We start from the raw sequence: 21,088 nt of genomic DNA, 5'->3' as shown, positions 1-21,088 counted from the left end.
AAATATTGGCTGACGTGACTACAACCTGAGTGACCTATAAAGATATGATTCCTAATTTTCTTTTGGTACTGATTCTATTTTTCAGAACTTGTTCTTCTGGAGAAGTATAATGAAGTTTTTTTTGTTTTTTTTTTTTTTTTTTGTTATGTTTTTCACAGTTATGCATCTGCAAGTTTTTAGCTGACACATTTGGGTGAATGCTGGCCATAATGAATGTATATCATATATTTTTATTCATTCTGTTTTGTTCCAGTTAGCACCTTCTTCAGAAGCAAACAGCTCACAATGCTGTTGTTTAAGTGTTTTGTCACTCTCTGTGCCAGTCTTTCTCCATTGGTTTGTCTGTGCATCCTTCCCATTCCATCTTAATTGCTGATGCCAGTGGCAACATCCACTCGAAGTAAGAATACAGCTTGCATTGCCCTATTATTAGTAGCCATTGAGTTTGTATGTGCCACTCAGTCTGTAAGTGCTAATAAGTCTTTCCTAGAGAGCAGTGTTTTAAAGAAATAAATGTCTAGCCTATTAGAAGTAATGTAGAAATTAGCTACCATGGGTTTATGGTCACTCTTGCAGACAGTTGCATTCAAATACAGTGTAGAACTAGATTATCTTAGCCACAAAAGCAAATAGAATTGGAGTTTCAAAATAACTAGGGTGTTCTCAAAATATAAATTACTAGAAGATAAAAGTATCTCATCTCTGCAGTCTCTAATACAGAAACAGAGTTTTTCTGAGGAGAGTCTGTAATTTCTTAGTGCAGAGTAGAGCAAGCTTTGGATTTGGAGTTTGCCTCAGATTTTTTTTTGTTTTTAAGGTGGGTTAGGTTTTTAACAAGCTGCAGATGGTTTTGTGGATTGTTAGGATGAGCAGCAACCCAGCTAGCTGAATTACTTTTCTCTTGGTGTACTAAGTGTGCATTTGAATTAGACTTGTAGAACTGATATAAGCATATCCTCTTCACTGCGTAACAAAAACATCATTATTGTCCTCAATCAGCATCTATCTCAAGACTTCTGTATTTGGTTAGGAGATTTTACCAAGATTAGAGAAAAAGAATGTCCTTGTCATGTTCAAAGCAGTAACTTTCCTTCATTTTGCCTTATTTATGTATAAGCTTTGGATATAATAGGATAAACTAAAAGGTTTCCTTTAGAGACCTCTGAAAGTAGAGCATTTTAAAAGCAAGTAGGTGTCTCTACCCTACTTTTTCATGAAGCATTTTACCCATTCAAGCAGACTTTCAAAAACAGCTTGTTTTGATAGCAGCCTGCTCTCCTGTGGGCCTTCAGCCTTTGCTTCCTGGCAGCACCTTTGGTGCGAAAAGAGAGTGATCAATTGGGAGACTATCAGTGCCAGCATGCATAGAGTGATAAGTTAACACACCACTGGGAATTTCTAGGGCCCACCAAGATACTTCACTTCTAATGTGCTAACAAGCTCATTTTTCTACCTCTTGCCTCTTCAGTTATTTTTTTTTTCTCAGAAGAGCTTAGAAGTTGAGTGCATCAGGCATAATGAAAAGCTCTGTAGGAGGGAGAAGCAATAACCCCATTTTTCCCTTTTCAGCCAAATAGAAAATTAGTTTCTGGTAATACACAAAGGCCAGTATTTTTTGTGCAAGGGGCACTGCTGTGAATCAAAGGACTCTATTAACTGCAGAAAATTCAGCAGCTGTGAATCTCCCCCAATGAAAAAAAAGTGCTTTTCAACAAGTTGTGAGATACGTAGTATTATTTAGACTTCAACCATCAGTTTCATCCTCTACCACTTATACATAGCCTCTTAAAAACTGTGCTATATTACTGTCCTCTGTTCAGGCTCAATACTGTGTTTATCCCTCAACCTAAGAATTGTTACAATGGGAGATTTTTATATTTTCTCTTGTCCCAGTGCTTCTATTTTAGCTTCTCCAAACTGGGGCTTCTGCTGTGGTTCAGCTGTCTCTGGATTCAGAAAGAATTCAGAGTACAGATTTTGGAGGGAAAACTGTTTCCCAGTTTCACTATGTAACCTAGTTATGGTCTAAGGCAATATTATAGAGATAATTTTATTCACTGAAACTTTTTCTAGATAATATAGTCTCTATATTTTTTCATGTTTAGATAGACTGTAAAATCTACAGTAAATATTGTACAGAAAAAATTGCAAAAAATGAGTAGGAAAAGTTCTGTAATTGTAGAAATGTAGTTTTGTAAGACAGTATGAAGATTATTGTTCCTGTCTTTCATCAGGTGTTGGGAATTTTATTGCTTATCATAGCTGAAAATAGTATAATTATTTTAAATCTTATCACTAGTAATTAAAAATGCTTATCCTGTGTAATACATGAGTTTCTGTGTTTGGATTGCTAAAAAATATGTGCAATGTGAGTATTATCTCCATTTCACAGGTGGTGAAATTGAGTCAGAAAGATAGGTTCCTCACTGTCCCAGATTCCCCCCAAAAGAGCAGCAGACCTGAAATAAGACCCCAGAATTTTAAAGAAACCTATTTTGAGTGCATTCCTCCACAGCATGCTGATTTGTTTTAGGGTATTTTTTTGGAAAACAGAACTATGTAAGTAGAAAATTGTCTCAATATCTGCAAATAAAATATGAAAAAAAGTGGGCACAAATGTAAATGTCAGGGGAAATTTTTGATTGTTCTGTGTTTGTGTAAGATAGCTGGAAAAGGTTTCCCTCATTCAATATACTGAGGCCAGCTGGAGGACTCTGAAAGTTGTGTGAGAAAAGGTTAACTGATTTCTCAGTTCAGCAACTATACAACATGAAGTCAGCATGGTGTTTTTTCTTGATAATTGTATGTTGCTGCCTGCTGCTCTACATTTTGACAGCCATTTCCATAGTTGCTTTCATGAACAGCAGAAATATTCTCTCTTTTTCTCGCTCTCTCTGTGCTTACAGCACAATCGGACCTGCTGGAACAAGAAGTGTGGAGAGGGTTCTTCAAAAACAACAACACTTCAAGATACCAGTCTCTTGTCAGTAATATTGGAGAGGGAAAACACAGGAAAAAATAAGAAATACAGTATTTTACTATCAGTGCCCTGCCAACACCCTGTTAACCAGTATTTAAGGGTCCTGTGGATTCTTTAGAGATATTCTTGCTTATTTTAATGACATAATTGAGAAGGTGTTTTTCCCAATACTGAAATTTCACTATATTTGTCTTAAATGTGTGTCTGTTTAGGGATTATGAAAGCAGTTTATTATGGAAAAGTGCAAAGTAATTTGTTTTGTTAATGCTAAGGTATGTTTTATGCTACATCTCCTGAAAATTGAAATGTTTTTATATTTAATTGTGACCGGAATACAGGCAAATTAGTTACTTAAAAGTTGTTGTTATTTGTAAACAGTTTCAGGAAGTTCTGCATCAGTCATGAATACAGTTGAACCATAAGGTTTACATTAATCATGTGTATCTTACACTTAATATTATGTCAATGCATCAGACAATATCACAGTCATATAAGGAATTAAAAATAAGTGTGTACACTGAAATACATGACAGGTATTTAACAAAAACAAAAATTCTGAATTAACTAGGCGATGATATTTAGCAGTTACAGTACACGATATAAATTCATCCTTAATTCTTGGCTAACTCAGCTACGAGGAGAGAGCGCGATACCTGCAAACAATTGTTCAACATCACCTAGAGCCTACAACATTTGAAGATTTTGCTGCTCAGGTTTTTTGCCCAGCACCTTATCACCATTTGCCCTCAGAGACGGGTAAGAAATAACGAGCAGTTCTCATAAAATCTTAAATTTGAAATGCAGTATCCTTACTTATAAAGACTAAAAATTCAGACCTTTGCACATCATGAAGAGTTACCATTAATTGGAAAGAATATACATGTTTGAGAACGTGGGCAGAGTTGACTTTAAATCTTCCTTCTGTTTTCTGGCATCATAAGCCAATACCTAGCATTAAGATTTGGCAAGATGCTTTAATATAGCAGCCAGACCCCCTGTATTTTTATCACAATCCCCTGTATAAAGTCTGCTTGGAAACATTGGTGCTGTCATCTAGGCTGGCTAAGGTAGAAACATTTTTAAGTGCACCTTCTTCATCAGAAAGTTTCAAGGCTCACTACATGTTTAGAATGTAAAGTTTTAAACTGAAAATCTGAGCCTTGCAATCTTAATTTTGTTCCCATGTTATTAATCACAAAGTTGGTTTTAAGGTAGTTTTTACTTTCCAGTAAAATACCTGTTTTATAAGGGGATGCTGCATTTTTTTGTTACTAATAAGAAAATCGGTAAAAGAAAATGAGTAACTCAAGGCCTTCCTGTTCTGACATTTCTTGAACTCCTTATGATTATTTCATTATTTTATTTCCCCTCTTTTTAGATCATTAAATATCAGTTCTGTTTATCTGAAGGTAAGACAAAGTGTCCAAAAAAACCCTTTGTTCCTCTTACTTTTACTAGAGCACTAAGCTTGTAACCAAATTGTATGCAAACTTTCCTTGTTGCCCTTGTTCACACTAAAAAGAATTTCACACTGATTGAGAAATGACCACTTCATCTTCTAAAAGTTTTAGTCTTTTACTAACCTCAGGTCTGCATGAAGCACTAACACTGGTTCTGGGATTAAGGTAACTAATGATAGAGACAGTTGTTGAATGAGTAACACTTTATTGTGTTGACCTTTGTTTCTCAGCATGAACAAGTAGTACTGGATGGCAGTGGTGTGTTTTGTACTGTCTTTCATTGATGTTGTAAGACATTCTGCAGTGATAACCTAGGAGAGATGGAGAAGAAGAATGTGTAACACTTGAAATCCCCTGTTCAGAAAAATCTTATTTAATGATAATCAAAGTGCTTCCATGGAAAAACTTGTAAATCTAAATGAAATAAATTTTGTAAGAATAGTTTGACAAGTTGTTATCTGAAAATTTGTTTCTCACTTCCAAAATATATATAGAAATTAATTATGAATTATGATCTTTTTTATTATCAATTAAGAATTATGATAGGACTACAGAAAGAATGACTGAGAGATGTTAAAATGTTGAGACTCCTTTACTTTAAAATACAAACAATAACTAGAAATGAGGTGCAGTTTCAAACTATAAAAAGTGGTATAATTATGCTAACAGAAATAGTTGAGACCAAAGGCAAACAAAATTAAAAGTAAGTAATTTAATTAAAGCAGTATCAAAATTAGTAACATAATTTAAAGTATGAAAACATTTGAATAAGAAAAATCTGTAACTAGAAATATTAAAACCAAACAAACATTAAAAACAATAACGAGATATACCAGTCCTTGCCACATTTCCTGTCAAGGGACCTAGTGAATATTCAGCACCAGACACTTTTGTATGGCTAGTATATATTCTATATTCTAGTGCACTTGTTGAAGTTCTGCCCATTCATTTTAAGAAGTCTCATTCCAAGCCTAGTTGTTCTGCCCTCTTCCTCTAATTCATTCTTTCAGGGTGAAGCAGGACTGCTTTTCTGCTAGTCTGGGGCCTCAGAGTGCACTTCTGTACAGTGGCAATTCCTGTATTCTTTTAAAATTGGTATTCTCTAGCATGATCTGAAAGGAGATTATGATTTTTAGAAACTTGGTTTTATCTTAACCTTTCTATCAAAGTTAATAATCTTCTGTAGGAATCTCACTAATAGGAGCTTGTGATGTGTTTCACATCCGCACACAAGCATGTGTGTGTCTGCCTACCATGAAACATGATGTCCTGTCCTGGGAGCCACATTCTTCTGGACCTTGCGCTGTGCAGTGGAAGTGACCGAGACATCAGTGTCAGGAGCAGTCAGAGCTTCCTAGGACAGACGTGCAGCACAGTGTGACCCAGCCTGGCCCCACCTCTGTCTGACTGAGCTTGCATTTCAGCCAAGAGAAGCTGGGGATGCTCTGGCAGTCCTGCTTGCAGCCTGATCCCTGTTCCATCCCTGCTCCTGGAACTCTGATACTCAGCTCCAGCACAGAGTGCCTGGAGCAGCACTGAACCGTCTGCCCCCAAGCTGACTCTAGAGGGCACAAACCCTAAAGCCTGAGGCAGGTATAAAATAACACTGCCAGAAAGGTCACCCCAGGGCTTGGGGTCAGCCTGGAAACCACTGGTTTCCAGTTCTAGCAGAGGCAGACCTGTGAGCTACATTGCTGCAGATGACCCAAATTTCTGAGGGACTGTGATCCCAAAGAAGAGTTCACCAGCAGTGCTATTGAGAAAATAGATACCCCTAAATTTCCAGGAGCCCTGCAACAGGTGGATTTCCTAAAAGAGGTGCAGAGCACTGAACTGTGCCAGGATTACACACAGGAGTGGTGCTGGAGTCCTGCCTGGGAATCCACATGCATTTATCACCCTCAAGGTGCCTCAGACAAAACCTTGCAGGCTCCCAGCCAGATGTCCATGTCATCTGAAAATTTCTAACCAGCTTCTGAGAATACATCACATTTTTTAAATACAAAATATTTAATTTATGTATGGGGCTTCTTTTAATAAGAAGTTATTGACCAGAAGAGTCTAAGAAAAAAAAAACCCACATTTTAGATATCATAGATATAATTATTTTATTGGATCATGATCTCAGTGATTACAACTTCTGAATATGTTTAATTTTATAAAGTACTCTCCTTTTTTTGAAAATACATTTTTTCATCTAAGAAATATCTTAGAAACTATGAGTCTGCTACAGCCCATCACCAGTTGTTACCATTTTGTTGTTGTGATCCCATTGGCCATTTTTTTTCCATCTGAGCTATGAGAATAAGAGCAAATAGAGAACACGCCATTCGGTAACAAACTGTGTTTTCTCAGATGGACTTATTTTATCAAAGGCTTAGACATCAGCAAAAGCTGTTTCCTTTTTTATTGTGACTGCTCTTCAGTACAATGTGATTGTGGCAGCTGCTGTTTTATCTAGAAGCTTAGTTTGCCCTGTCAAAATATCTGACAAGTCCACCTTCCCATGTGTAGGAACCTGACTAGTGTAATGAATGTGTACGTTTAAAGAAATTGAGAGTTACCTGTACTTCATCACAGAATGCAATTTAGTTGTCTCTGTGTTTTTTACCTTTTGCTGTTTCTGTTACATTGAGTAACTGGAAATACTCTGCTAAATAGGGTAACACGTCTTATGCAGATATTGAGTGAACCAGATCTCTGTGACAACAGAATAGGTTGAAGGAACTGTCAATGATAAGCTCAATTATATTGAAGGGCATATTGACCTCATGATGCTAAGATTCTGATCTTTTAAATGTACTCATGTCTTAGGTTCCTTTTTCTGTCTTCTTTTGTTCCCTTTCTTCCTACTAAGACTAGCACCTTATTACAGTACATTTCTGAAGAGGCCCCTCTACATTCATCATAGTATATTCCTAGCATCAGGCTTTTTGGTCCCAACAATCATTCCTGCATTTTCAAGCCTGCATGCAGAACAGTTCTCCTGCCCCACTCTCAGAGTAAGACTAAGTGGGTTGCCACCGTACAGTCAGGGAAGCAGGGGAATGCAGAGGTAATGATGCTTTCAGCCTTGCACAATTAAACATCTAGTTCAACAGCTTGTATTTTCTACTACTCCTTCCTTGTTGTGAAACATTGAACCTAATAATCTTTTTGGTCCTGTACCACCCCTTCACAGATGAGAATGATAGTGATTTTGTCACTGTAGAAGGATCTGAGTCACACTTGGTGCTGGTGGTTTGTAATTGGAAGTGAAGCTGAAATACAGAAGGGAGGGCTCTGTGTCTAGAAGGGTTGAAAGAATTTCTCCTTAGCCTTTCTCCAGTACAAACTTAGGATATTTCTTTTTCATTCCAAATCAGAGCAAAACCTCAAAACCTAGTGACTTTTTCCAGAGAATTCATATTGGAATGGCTGAAGCTGAAACCTTATGCACTTCTGAACTATTGTGTTGTCATCTTATTGCAAAAGTTCCATACCTTCTTGGTCATCGCTCATGGGCAGCGCCTCACAGCATGGACTCCTTCTTCTTCACAGCACAGCCAACAAACTCCAACTCTTCCCTCACCCAGCTAACCCACTCTTTTGTAGCACTCTTCTTCTTATTGGACAGAGCTGTGGCCTATTAAGGGCAGGCCTGTTCCTAATCTTTGGTGATTAGTGCAGCTGCAACTGCTCAGGTGTGAGACTACCTTCTGCACTATCTTTATTTTCTTACATTTCTATCCCCCCACACTATTATCCTAAAGTCAACTACTTGGGTGAAGGTACACTCAGCACTTTGAGATAGTAAATTCAGTGTGGACTGCTAGAAACCCAAACAGATCAACTTTCTACATTTAATGAAATGGGTCTACTGAAAAAAATAGTATGATTTGTTCAATTAAAAAGTATCCCATGCATACACACAAGGGGACAAAAAATTTTAATCCTGACATTTTCTAGTTTTTTAATTTTTTTACTTTATTTTCTTGTGACATTTGCCTTGTGTAATTACTTCCATTTTTGTTTTAAAGTATAGGGCAAAACAGAATTTCTAAAACACTGATTAACAGCCCCAGGATACATAAGCAAACTGCAACCTCTAGAATGACCACCTCCTGCAGACTGAAATAGGACATTAGTTTGTAGGAATGGTAAACTCTCTTAGCTCTGCCTCAGTCTCCACTAGTGGAAAGACTGAGAATTTAGCTAGAGGGTTTCTCTGGTTTTTGGCAGAGAGAAATAGGCTTACCTTACACACATAGTTCCAGCTAGGTTCTGAAGAGCATTCTTCACTGGACATGGTCTTGGCTGATGTTTTGCCAGAAACTTAATCTTATTTTGCTGTCTTCTTTCTCATGCCTCTTAGTTCTCTCTCTTCTACCCAGTTCTGGTCTCCCAGGTCTTTAGACCATCTCACCTTTTTGCCTTGCTTTGCAGCTGCTTTTGCAGTCTTTCTACATCTGCTTCTCTCTTCCTTTCCTCATTGCACAAAATCAGTGAAAGACATAATTGACTTATTCTAGCAAGGCTGCTAAGCATGATGGACAACTTGGCCAGATTTGGACTGAAATATATAAGAGTGGTAAAGGGCACAAGCTGTACAAAAATGATTGCCCTCTTCCTTTAAGGTCAGGTGGGACATGCTGAAGTATCTCAGAAGACCATCAAAATTTACCAAAATGCACAAATTATTTTCCCCTATGGTCACTCACAGACATAGCACTTGGGGCAGTGCTGATCCAGACAATGAGGTGTGATAAAGCCAGAAGAACTGAGAGTAGTCTTACCACGCAGCACTTTCAGGCTTCTCCTTTGAAAGTCTGAACTGATGTGCAAGATTAGTCATGGCAGTGCATGTCTTCTGATACCTCCAGATTCCTCCATCTCACCTCACTTCTAATTTAGTCTGTGTGTAGTTAGGATTCCATTTTAGATTTGAATATTGATTTCTGAGTCAAATAACTAACATACTATCATTAGAAGATACTAAATTTTTCAAATGGACTTTGAAAATGTCGCATTTCAACTTTGTTGACCCACCTCCTTGTTCAGAAGGAATTGAAATGGCTTTGCATTATGGCCCCAAAATATCATAGCTGATCAAGCTATGGTATTTGTCACTTGTCAAATCTAAGAGGAGAAAAATATGGATCACTTCCTGATGTTTTCTGCCTCTTAAAAATCCAAAGACATTTGCTTTGTTTATTTTTTAGCTCTTTCTGACTCCACATCATTTGTCCATAAAGCCTTCATATATAACCCTATTTTTATATTTTGGATAACTAAATATATTGTTGTTATGGTTTAAGAATGGTACTTTCCAATTCAGTATTCCCACCGAGACCACTCCAAACCATATGCTGGTAGGTCACTCCCCCTTAGCAGGCTGGAGAGGAGAACTGGAGACATTAAAGGCACAGGTTGAGATAACAATTTACTGGAAACAGCAATAAGATAAGAAAATGAACAGCAGCAACAACAGCATCAATACCAATGACAGAAAGTACAAGAAAGAGGCAAACAATTCTCATGGACACAGACACACCGCATTCCTGACAATATCCAACTGCTCCTTCTGCCATGCTACACAGATCTGTACACAGATCTGGAAGTGAGCCCTTCCCCCATCCCTGGCAAATGACACAAAGTTGCATAGAATAACCTATGTGTCCTGGCCATGCTGCCTTCTGGCTGCTGCAGAAATCAACCCTGTCCTGGCCAGAGCCAGGACATTTTCCACCCCTTATTCTATACCATCTCCAGTATGCCCAGATCCTGCACCTTCTGACTATTACGTGTATCTTCATATCTACATAAACACGAGTGCCATTTCCATGGGCAATCACCATCCCTCCAAGGTGTCTGTTGACTTCCTTTAATTGATGACTGTGGGTTCAGTCCATCCTAGATATCTTCCAGGGCAGGAGGGTTGGTGTGCTGTCACATGGTTGCAAGCTGCACCAGGAGCTCACAATTGGAGCAGTTCATACTCACTCTCCACGGTAATTCTGGCATACAGTGGCAGTGCCGTCAGCAGCCACTTCTATACAATTCAACATTTCAGACTGTTCTAACCCAAAAATCAAATTCTCTGGAGCTACACATGTGTTTCCCTGTCCCAAGTGCACCCATGTCCTTGAGCAAAAACAATCCCATGGATGGGTTTGTCTTTGCTTGAGGCAGGATTAATCCAAACTGTCTTCCCTAACACATTTCTCATATGCTCCACAGGGTCTTTATATCCATCTGCAGTACATTGAGGTTTTGATTGGGCAGGGCAAGCAAGGTAGATCCTCTAATATTAACTAACCAGGGGGCCTGTGCTAAATGCAGACCCCAGTGCTGAAGGTCTCACCACCCCATTGCTTTCAATGTGGTTTTTAGCAGTCCACTGTACCATTCCTAATTGCCAGAGACTGGTGCAGGATAGGGAATATGATGCCCCAGGTGTCTATGAGGATATTTTTTAAATGAGTCCCATAGTCCAACTCTGTTCTTTTGGGGGTGCTATGTCACCACATGAGCTGTTTCCAGGATGGTGTTCTGGGCAGTGATGTGAGGCACAGGGTTGTCCCAGCCATCCACTGTTGTCTCCATCATTGTCAGCACATAGCACTTGTCTAGGCAGATTTGTGGGAGTGCAATGTAATCAAACTGCCAGGCCTCCTCACATTTTTATTTCAACCCTCGTCCCCCACACCAGAGAGGCTTTACCCATTTAGCCTGACCAATTGCAGTGCATGTTTCATGGTTTTGGATAACCTGGGATACAGTGTCCACTCCTCAATCACAAGCCCATCTGGATGTTGCATCTCTTCCCTGATGACCTGAGGTGTTAGGGGCCCACCAAGTCAGAAATCATTCACCCTTATGTTCCAGTCCAGATCCACCTGGGACATTAGATCTTGGCAGCCCGATCCACCTGTCCGTTCTTGAACGTTCTTCAGTAGCCCAACTCCAACCCCCCCATGTAATCAGCTACCAGAAAATGGAGGATATGCTCTCCTTACTGAGGGTTCCTAGCATTTTCTAGGGACACATCAAAAATGGAAGGATGACATGTGGAGTCCTACATGGCGAGTCACAGAAGCTATTGAGGGACAAGGTAGATCAAGTCAGGGTGCAGAGCTGAAGGCCATCCAGCTGGCCTCAGGTGAATGAGAGGAATGGCCTCTACACTGACTCATGCATGGTGGCTACAACAGTGTAAAAATGGTGATTGGCAGTGCAGAAGGAAACCATCTGGGCCACTGAACTGTGGCAAGACATCACTGCCTGGGTAGGGAAGTTGGCTGTAAAAGTACATCATGTAGATGCACACACATCTTCTGTATTGCTCCTCTCTGGAGCTGCCACAGCATTCTCCTTGCAAATATTCTGTCACTTTATCAGGCTTGTGTAGGTGAACGGCTAAATCATTGGAGAAGAGAATTTCCCCCAAAACTGGCCCATTCTCTCCCGGATTCTGTGCTACTCATGACCATCCACCCTCAGGTCAGATTTCTGAATGACCTCCCAAGAAATCTCTGTCCTGACTCTAAATATGGTGTAGACTGCACTGAGGAGAAGTGGCAGACTTAGCAACAAAAATACGCTTTCCTTAACATCCAGCAGGAATTTAAAATCCTCAAAAGCTGTTTTAAGAGGTCTGAAGAAGGAAAAGGGGGTGAAGAGCTGAGAAAATCATCTTCCCCATTTCCTCCCACAGATTGGATGTGATTATTAATGGGCCCCCAGAGCTAGTGCCTGAGTAAGGATAGAAGGGAAACACTGCATACACATCCCAAATGACCTTCATTGCCCTTTATTTTACCATGTCATAAACTGATACTCCATAGTACAGCAACAAAGCAATCCTAATCCCTCTCCCTGCTCTGAAAAAGAGCACCATTATGAGCACATAGTGGATATACAAAAACATGTACAGTGTTAGGTACCACACCCACACGAGCAGACCAAGCAACATTGCGACCAGTAGGTCTGGACCTAATGCAACAAATCAGATCAGATTAGATCAAATTTGTTTTCAGCTCACTCTGGGCAGAACTGTTGTTGTCTCAACCCTTGGTGCCTCACATTGGGCACCAAAGAAGGCTGTTGTGTTTTAGGAATGGTATTCTCCAATTCCATGTTCACACTGTAACCATGTGCTGCTCCAAACCATGTGCTGCTCTATCACTCCCCTTCTCCTGTGCAGGCTGGAGAGGAGAATTGCAGGCATAAAAGGTAAAGCTGAAGAGATAAGAACAATTTTTACTGGAAGCATCAATGAGATAAGAAAACATACAGTAACAACAACAGTGCTAGAGGGTACAAAAAAGAGGCCAACAGTTTGATGTAGGAGGCGAACCGCCCCACAGTAATACCCAACCACTCCCTCCACCACACTACACTGACCCAGAAGTGAGCCTTTCCCCAGAAAATGGCACAGGATGGTATAAAATAACCAGGTCCTAGCCATACCCCCTCCTGGCTACTGCAAAAATTACCCCATCCTGACCAGCACCAGGACAATTGTGGAGAGAGATAAAGATAATAGCATTTTATACTGAAAACTTTAAAACTCCAAAGGGGAAGCAAAATCTGCAAAATTTTTATATACCATATTTAAAATCCACATGTGTGTATGAGCGTATGTATGTATATATATGCTTATCTAAAATCCAAAGAAATTTAGTTACTAATTAATCTGTTAATTTCTGTCAGACTTTAAATCTATTTTAAGTGCTGTTGTTCTTCACTCTTCTGGTGTGGTATGTTCAGATGTGAAAATCACTTTACATGACTTCTGTTCTTCAATAGCTCTAAGTTTCTTTTTAAAAAATGTTGTTATATGTGAATTTGTGCTTCTGTGCACAGGAATTAGAAACAAAATTTTAAGCTATGACTGGAGTAATACTTTAATTGAAATAATGGGGCAGACTGAGGTTTTCTTTATCCAACAACCCATGATAAAATTTCACACTAGGGTTTAACCCTTCAGTGCAGACTAGCTAGCTTAAAACTAGCTGCTTTTGCTTCATGATTTCAGGAGTATCATGTTAAGACTGGCTATAATTTTAATGTATTCAGAACTGTGAAACAGCTGGAGAACAGAAGCCATATATCGAGTTGCCATTTGTTTTTCCTTATCAGTTGTGTGTATGTGTGTGAGTATTTACATGTTTTCACCAATGTTAAGCAAGCATTTCAGACAGTGTTTAGGATGTATCTCAGTTACTATTAATAAGGTTGTTGGATCTGGATAATGTTATAGAATTCTTTTCTTTCTCTCTCCCTTCCTTTTTTTTCTTGTAATGCTTAGTTGGTAAGTATGATGCTGTATTTCAGAGCTGTTGCTTCATTGCACATAACTAACTCATCACTCTCTTTAACCTGTAGCATGAGCAGCAATTGCATAATGAAATTCGAAATTCCGTTTTCTGTGCTCATCTGTTAATACCCTTCAATCTCTGCAGTTCGTGTCTCATGTCTCACACCTGTTATCTTTTATCTTTTCTCCTCCCCCTTCCTCACTTCTTTCCACTCCTCCTTCCTCATCACTTCTTCATTCTCAACAAAGAAAGAAATGCTGTGATATTTCTTCTCCTTCCAAAACCTCCACTAGAAAGCATTGGCCACATCAAGGTAAAGGGCAAAGGCTTGAAACGGAAGGTCTTTCACGCTAGCTGTGAATGGTATGCTGTGCAAAACAACAACGGTTATTTTCTATTCTCTAATTTCCACCATTTGAAATGCTTTAATTTCTTGTAAAATCAGAACAAGATAGAATTTCAGAAAATGCGAATGCATGTTTCCCTGCTTGCCTTTTTCTATAAGGCACAGTGAGTCAGGCATTATCATGCTTTTCCAGATTGTTTGGCAGTGAAGTACCTAGTTCATGAACAAAATTACTGTCACCAGCTGGGGAACAAATAACAGCCCTTTCTCTCCCCTGTCACTCTGATGGGTCGTGTCAGTTTGAAGATAGAAAGTACCGTGCTCTTGCTCTGGAGCAGGCAGGTGAGGTACCAGGCAAGAACAGCCAGATTGCTAAATACCACAGGTTTATGACAATCTTTTAAATTTGCTCCTAGATTTCTTACCTTATGACCTCACTTGATTTTAGCGGAATCTTTCAAGATAAATCATGACCAGTTTTGAATGATTTTTCCACCCTTTATTTGTGAAATGTCTACTGAGGCAGAGAGATCTTCAGTTCTGATTATTGCATTATTATTTTAAAGAATTACCAGTAATAGCATGATGTGGAAGAAATAGCAAGTGATTTCTGGCTTACTGCAGTCCACAGGGGTTTCCCCATTGACACCTGCAGGACCAGGCTTCTGTCTCTAAATTATATGGGTTAGAAGCCTTCAGAGGCAGCTGTGGTAGTTGAGTTCAATCACGCTGTCAGTGGCTGTAAATGGCTAATGAAAATGCAGTTTAGTTTTATGGATGGGAGTTAATAGTATTAATTTTCTATAGCATGGGAAGGAGAATGTAACTTTGATTTCATATTTTCTCCTTTTCCTTTTGTATGTCTATGGAAGAAGATTTGGAGACAGGCTGTTTGTAGGAAAGAGCTCTGCCCCTTGCAGTGAGAACTGTGGGGCCACTGGAGCATAGCTCTGGGCACTGGGCTAATGAATTACATATCATTGTCTCAAATTCATCTTGTTCCTTTTACAAAGAAACGTTAACATATAGTGCATCCAGTTAGTACAATCTGTTCAAGCTTCTGCCTTGTGGGCCCTGTAGGAATTTGCCTTTTGAAGCACAAACTAAAGTTGGTATGGGAGAAGATGTTTTGCTCTCTCAGTTGGCCCCCAATTCACTCCACCTCTTCAGCAGCATTCCTAGAGCTCCCTTCATGTGCAATGAGCTGTTAACCTTCATGTTCTCATTAAAGACTGGATTCTTCTGGGTTGTGGTTTGACTAATGATTCCCCATCCCTGCAAGGGAACTGGAGCTGTTTGTTTTCCTGGTTAGCGGGAGAACATTGCCCACTTCAGTGCTGCCTCAATTGCTCAGAGCGAAGGGGTTCTGCAGTCCCATAGCTCAGTGGTTTCTGCAATCATCTTTTCTATAGGGGTGGATTTGTGGCAGTTGTTAATTCCATGAGCAATACCATCACCCACAGCTGATAAAGGGCTAGGAGATGCTGTGGCAGTGACAGCAGCACTGAAATTCCTGTCAGCCCCTTGCTAAGAGATCCCGTGCTGCGAGTGTGGGAGGCGGCGCTGACGCCTCTGGTTCTTGCTGTCCTCTGCAGGCTTCTGCCCAGAGACTCAGCCGGGAGAAACTCCAGCAGCAGCAACAGCACAGGTGGATGGAACAGACTTAGCCTCTCCAATGTCTCCTCGGACTAGCAAGAGCCGCATGTCCATGAAGCTGCGCCGCTCCTCTGGCTCAGCCAACAAGTCCTAAGTGGCGAGATGAGATGCCTGCAGCTTTCTAGTGAAGAGCACTGGCCACCCTTCCCGCAGCCACTCACCGCCTTCTGGGGCTTTACTGCTCACGCCGTTCATTCAAGGATAACGTCTCAAATGTGTGTGCACCCATGCCCTGCATACTCCTTTTCTGTATGTTTATTTTAAACAGTGACACTGGAATTTTACTTTAATAATTTAGCTTTTTTTTTTTTTTTTTTTTATCAAACTCCAGTCCGCCTTTTTTTTTCCTTTGCAGTGCAGTTTGTACCCTGCACCTTTTACCTACTTGGATGATTATGGATGATTAACTTTGGGTTTTAACTCTGGTTGATCTTGAGTCAACATGGAATTGGAGACTGCAGTTGGATTACACTATATTTATTGTGCCCCATTGCAATTTTCTCTGTAACAAAGAAAGAAATATGTACAATTTGAAAATGAATGTACAATTTTAAATTGAAGTTGCATTTGTAAAGTCTTTGTCAGATGTCACAATGTTAATGCACAAGATGTGTACAGATTATTTATGTTGAGGATAAAATAGTTCAATGGCGTTTCAAGTACCACAGAATCCAAATGAAATAATTTGCTCATAGCACCCTTTCATCATAAAGCGATGTATCATTTCTTAATTCTGCAGATAATCTATGCCAGAAAAAAAAAATCACTGTTCTGAAATTCTATTTATGCTCGGCTTCCAAATATTTTTATAATGTTTGCTTTTCCAAGTGGTGTCAATAGTAAATGCCATTGAGTTTCATGAGTTTTAGCCATTATCATTATGCTGTTTCATCTAGATGTATATTCTTTTTTCTTACATTAAAAAAAAATTAAAAACAAACACTTTCCTGATAGAAATTCATTGCTGTGATGATGGGTACTAGGGAAGAAAAGGGAACATGCTCCGGGAGCCTGGCCTGAAATGCTAATAATTTCAACCTTGTGAGCGCAGATTAGTACATGAGTTCCACCCATCCAGAGGTATTTTCCTACAGAAAATTAAATGCTCACATTTTGAGTCTAGTAAACAACAAAATGCTGTTAACAAAATGTAGCATGGCATCGGTACTAACTGCATGTGTAAATATATGGGCAACAATAAAAAAAGAAATTATGCATTGTCATTCATGTAGTATCTACAAATTTGTAATGGTTGAAGAGAAGACATGTTATTTAATAATCCAATAAAATTATTCTTACCACCTTTTGTATATTAGTTATTTACCTCACTGATTAGATTCTTAGTCCAATTTATAGAATAATTGTGTATTACATGCACATGAAACAGTTAAATGCAATACACAGCTTAGTTTTCCTTTGTATTAAAAAAGCACACACAAGTTCTCAAGAATGCCCAACTGCAAACTTTTCCCCAGATCTAGTAAATACATTGCATGGAGCTCTGCAGGTAATACAAAACATAGGCTGTTTCCTCTGGCAGGCTGGTTGTTCAGGTGCCAATTGTAGGAGCAGTTAAAAATCATCACATGTGTGTGGTCTGCAGCCCTTCATCTTTGACTACACAAGGAGAGAAAGAGGAACCATGATTTAAAAAAACAAAAAACTAGTGACTTTCTCCAGGGGCAAACTCATTTAATTCCATAAACAGGCATTTTTACCTAAGTCTCTGTTGTCAACAAACGACAGAAAAATGCACAACTTAAATTAACATGCTTTATTTTTGGCATATTAGTGAGTTGCAAGTTTAGCCTCCTTTGTCAGAAAGCAAATCTTGGCTGCATTAGGTTATATTGTATTAATTCATTTGTCCAGGTTCTGGAACTAAAATGACAAAGTCTGTGAAGCACATTTAACATAAAGCACTCATCGCTTGCTCGCAGCCTTTGGGCATGATACATCTTTTGTTGTGTGTAGCAAAATATAAAACTACAGAAATAATTGCTTTAGAGGATGCTAATCGAGAGATTGAAATATTTTGCATGCTCATGTCAGAGAGAGTGTTAGAACAAAGACTACAACAGGGATCAATTTGGTTCTTCAGAAGTCACCAGCTGACCCACTTTGCCCTGCTGAATTCAAGAAAGGCATGAGCTTTCTTTTAAATCTTTTATTGAATTTTCTTACCCTTATTTTTAGTCTCATCTACTACCACATTTAGAAACAAGCACTCATGGAAAAAATAAATAAGTAAATAAATAAACAAATAAATACTGGCTGAAATGTCAGTAGCTGGTAAATTCAACAGCATTTCAAAGCATTTGGTCAGAGCACTGTCAAAGCCAGGGAACACACACCGCGGGTTACTTTGCTAAAGGTAGGTGTCGTTAGGGAGAAGGAAGGTAGCCTATCACCTGTGCTTTAGCAACATGTCTAAAGACTGCTTCATGTCCTAATTTCAGCTGCTCACAGGACTTGGAGGAGCTCACATCAAAAGCGTAGCTCACAGGGGAGAGAGGTCGGAGGGCGCCTGGAAAGGCGAGCCGCACACACGGCGCTTTCCGCCTGCCCGCCATGCAGGGCCCGGCAGGGCCACACGCTGCCCACCCAGCCCAGCCCGGTGGGACCGACCTGCCCTCCTGGCTGCTGTCCGTGCCGCACTAACGAGCCACGAACGGAGCGGAGCAGCTCTGGGAACGGGCAGCTGCCGGAGACGCGTGTTTTGCCTACCACACAGTTGCTAGAGTACAGAGACACAGCAGGAGATGCGTACTTAGCTATAGAAAATCAACACCTCGTATTTCAATTAAGCAGACAGCACGATTAATTTCCCATACGTTTTGCTAGCTATTATGTGACTTGACACTGACTTAATATGAACATTTACCTTCTCAGCTACCTTAGAGTACACCACGAATGCTGAAGCTCGGGGGCTAAGGCTATGAAAACAAGGTCACTAGATCAGGCTCCTTTTCTCACGAAAAATAATTCTTCTCTTTAGATACCCTATATACAACCGTAATTCTCGGCGTCGTTACGGAAGGTACTGGCGGTACTGGCGGTGGGCCGCCACCCGACGCCTCGGCACTGCGCGCCTCCCGGCAGATGCTGGCGGGGCTTCTCGCCTGTTGCCGCCGTCCCCCGGCCGCCACGGTGGCTGGGGAGCTGCGGGGCGCTCCCTCCGCTGCGGGGCTCGGCGTGAGCGCTGCCGGCAGTGCGGCCCGTGGCAGAACACGCCGCCGTGCCGGCCGGGCGCGCGTCGCTACCCACCGGCCGGGAGTCACCGGGCGGCCCCTCCGACGTCGTAGCCGTGAGAGCCGCGACTTTCCATAGGAATTACAGCGTGGCCAGGGCTCGCTCGGCTAGCCCGGGCTCTCGGAGCAGTCCCACCGGGGCGGCCGCGGGCCTAGCAGCCCGGCCGGACGGGCACCTGGAGCAGCAGGACCTGCCTGCTCTCCGGCGGGTGGCACTTGCTGGCGTGCCGCGCCAGCCCGGGCGCGCTGAAGAAGGTGGCGGGGCAGTGTTTGCAGGGGAAGCCCTGCCGCTCGCCGCCCGCCGCGCCGCTCTCGGGGACCCCGGCGGGAGGCGGCGGCGGCGGCGGCAGCAGCAGCTCCTCCCGCACGGCGTGCCACAGCCGGTGCTTGTCCCTGATGTCCGCCGAGGGGAAGCGAGCGCCGCAGAGATGGCAGGCGAAGGTGAGGGGCCCGCGCTCCGGCGGGCCGAAGGCGGCGGGCCGCGCTGCCCCGTGGGTGCCCAGGTGCTTGCGGAGGTAAGCCTGCCGCCGGAACCGCTTCTGGCAGCAGGGGCAGGCGAACGCCTCCCCGCCGGGGCCGGCGCCCGGACCGGGAGCGCCGCCGTGAGCTGGGCCTGGGCTGGAGCCGGGGGCGGCCGGGGCGCCGCCGGCGCTGTCCGCGCCGCCGCGGTGCTGACGGGTCCCCGGCGGTGGCTGGGGCGCGGCGGGGCCGCGGGGCCGCCGCTCGGGGCTGTTCTCTTTGCCCGGCGGGGCGGAAGCGGCGCCTTCGGCGCTGGGGCCGGGACGCGGCTTGTGCCAGCGGCGGTGCGAGGCCAGGTTGGCGGGACAGCTGAAGATCTTGTGGCACTCGGGGCAGCGGTACTCGACGCGCACGATGCGGGAGCAGCGGTGCTGGGCCAGCGCCAGCGGGTCCGCGTACTGCTCTTTGCACAGCTGGCAGATGAACTCGCCCAGCGGCGTGCGCCCCGCCGGCGGCCCCGGCCGACCCTCGGGCCCCTCCTCTTTGATGCGCAGCCCCAGCACGGGCGAGGTGGTCACCTCGTCGGCGAAGCTCAGCTTCCGCGTGGCCTTGCCCTTCTTGGCCGGCGCCTTGGCCCGGGACGGCCGCTTCAGCGCGGGCACCGACGGCAGCGGCGGGGCGGGCAGCGGAGTGCGCGGCTGCAGCAGCAGCTTCTCGGCGGGCGGGAAGGAGGCGGCCAGGGGGAAGGACTCGGCGGAGGCGGGGGAGCTGAGGCACCGCTCGAAGAGAGCCGCCCGCGGCCCCGCCGCGCTGCACGGCCCCGTCGCCCCCCAGGCTGCCGGAGCCTCCGGCGGGGTGAGCCCGGGGCCGCCGCAGCCGCCGCCGGGGGGCCACGTCGCGGGGCAAGCGGCGACGGCTCCCTCCTCCTCCTCGCCCTTCTCCTCCTCCGCTCCCTGTCTAGCGGCGGGGCCGTTCTGGCCGGCGGGCGGCGGAGGTGGCGGGGTGGGCGGAGGGTCCCGGTCAGGGTCCCGCTCCCGCGGGCGTGCCCGGTAGGAGCCGCCGGGTCTCCGGCTGCGCTTGACGAGGAAGCCGCGCGGCATGGCGGGGCGGTCGGTGCGGGGCAGCGGGAGCGCGGCGCGGCCCGCAGCCCGCCCGGCCTTTATACCCCCGGCGCCCGCTCCCGCCCGGGCGTCATCCTCCCTCCGGCGGCAGCGGCCAATGAGGAGTTGGGGCCGGCGCTGGCGGCGGGGCCGGAGCGGGCGCGCTCGGGCCGCGGGGACGGGCGGGTGTCTCGGGGAGCGCAGCCCGGAGCCCTGCGAGACTGAGGGAGGCGTGGGGCCGGAATGGCTCCCGGGTGGGAGAGACCCCGAGCCGGGTCACGGGCGCTGCCGCCTCGGCCGAGAGGCCCGACGGGGCTCTAGCAGGAGCGTCTGTCGTGGGTGTTCGTGCGGTGCCTTCATCCGCTGCCGGGGCCGCACGGACCGCACGGCGCATCCTTCGGCTGAAGCGAGCCAGAGCTGGGAACTGGCTCCGTCCTTCTGCACAGCCACATCGGGAGTTTTCCCAGAAGTAGCCAGAAAGCTCCGGCATTGCGGTGAGCTCCCAATGCAAGAGCAGGGCTTCCGCCGCCGCGT

At 43.8% G+C, this 21,088-nt stretch overlaps 2 protein-coding genes across 12 annotated transcripts in view; one reads left to right on the top strand and one right to left on the bottom strand.

Moving 5' to 3' along the window:
* RALGAPA1 (Ral GTPase activating protein catalytic subunit alpha 1) overlaps nt 1-17,045 on the top strand; it is a 132,349-nt gene extending 115,304 nt beyond the window's left edge. For 4 of the 11 annotated variants that reach the window (XM_077180450.1, XM_077180447.1, XM_077180457.1 and 1 more), the window contains 3 exons: nt 3,612-3,736; nt 13,991-14,105; nt 15,684-17,045. In XM_077180450.1, coding sequence (XP_077036565.1) covers nt 3,612-3,736; nt 13,991-14,105; nt 15,684-15,780 — 337 coding nt within the window. In that variant the 3' untranslated portion in view covers nt 15,781-17,045. Of the gene's footprint in view, nt 1-3,611; nt 3,737-4,358; nt 4,390-4,568; nt 9,533-13,990; nt 14,106-15,683 lie in introns of those variants that run through there. The other 7 variants (XM_077180448.1, XM_077180458.1, XM_077180456.1 and 4 more) reach the window with 5 other exon arrangements.
* On the bottom strand, nt 16,206-20,785 carry INSM2 (INSM transcriptional repressor 2). The gene has a single exon (XM_077180459.1). The coding sequence runs from the start codon at nt 20,552-20,554 to the stop codon at nt 19,148-19,150; it is 1,407 nt and encodes a 468-aa protein (XP_077036574.1). The 5' UTR covers nt 20,555-20,785; the 3' UTR covers nt 16,206-19,147.
* Between the last annotated feature and the right edge of the window lie 303 nt (nt 20,786-21,088).

This window comes from Agelaius phoeniceus, chromosome 6 (genome assembly GCF_051311805.1).
Source record: "Agelaius phoeniceus isolate bAgePho1 chromosome 6, bAgePho1.hap1, whole genome shotgun sequence".
NCBI classification, from domain to species: Eukaryota; Metazoa; Chordata; class Aves; order Passeriformes; family Icteridae; genus Agelaius; species Agelaius phoeniceus.
This window is presented reverse-complemented; position numbering and strand designations above follow the sequence as displayed.

Excerpts from the sequence above, each read along its gene's own strand:
- INSM2 (XM_077180459.1), bottom strand. The coding sequence starts at position 20,554 with ATGCCGCGCGGCTTCCTCGTCAAGCGCAGCCGGAGACCCGGCGGCTCC.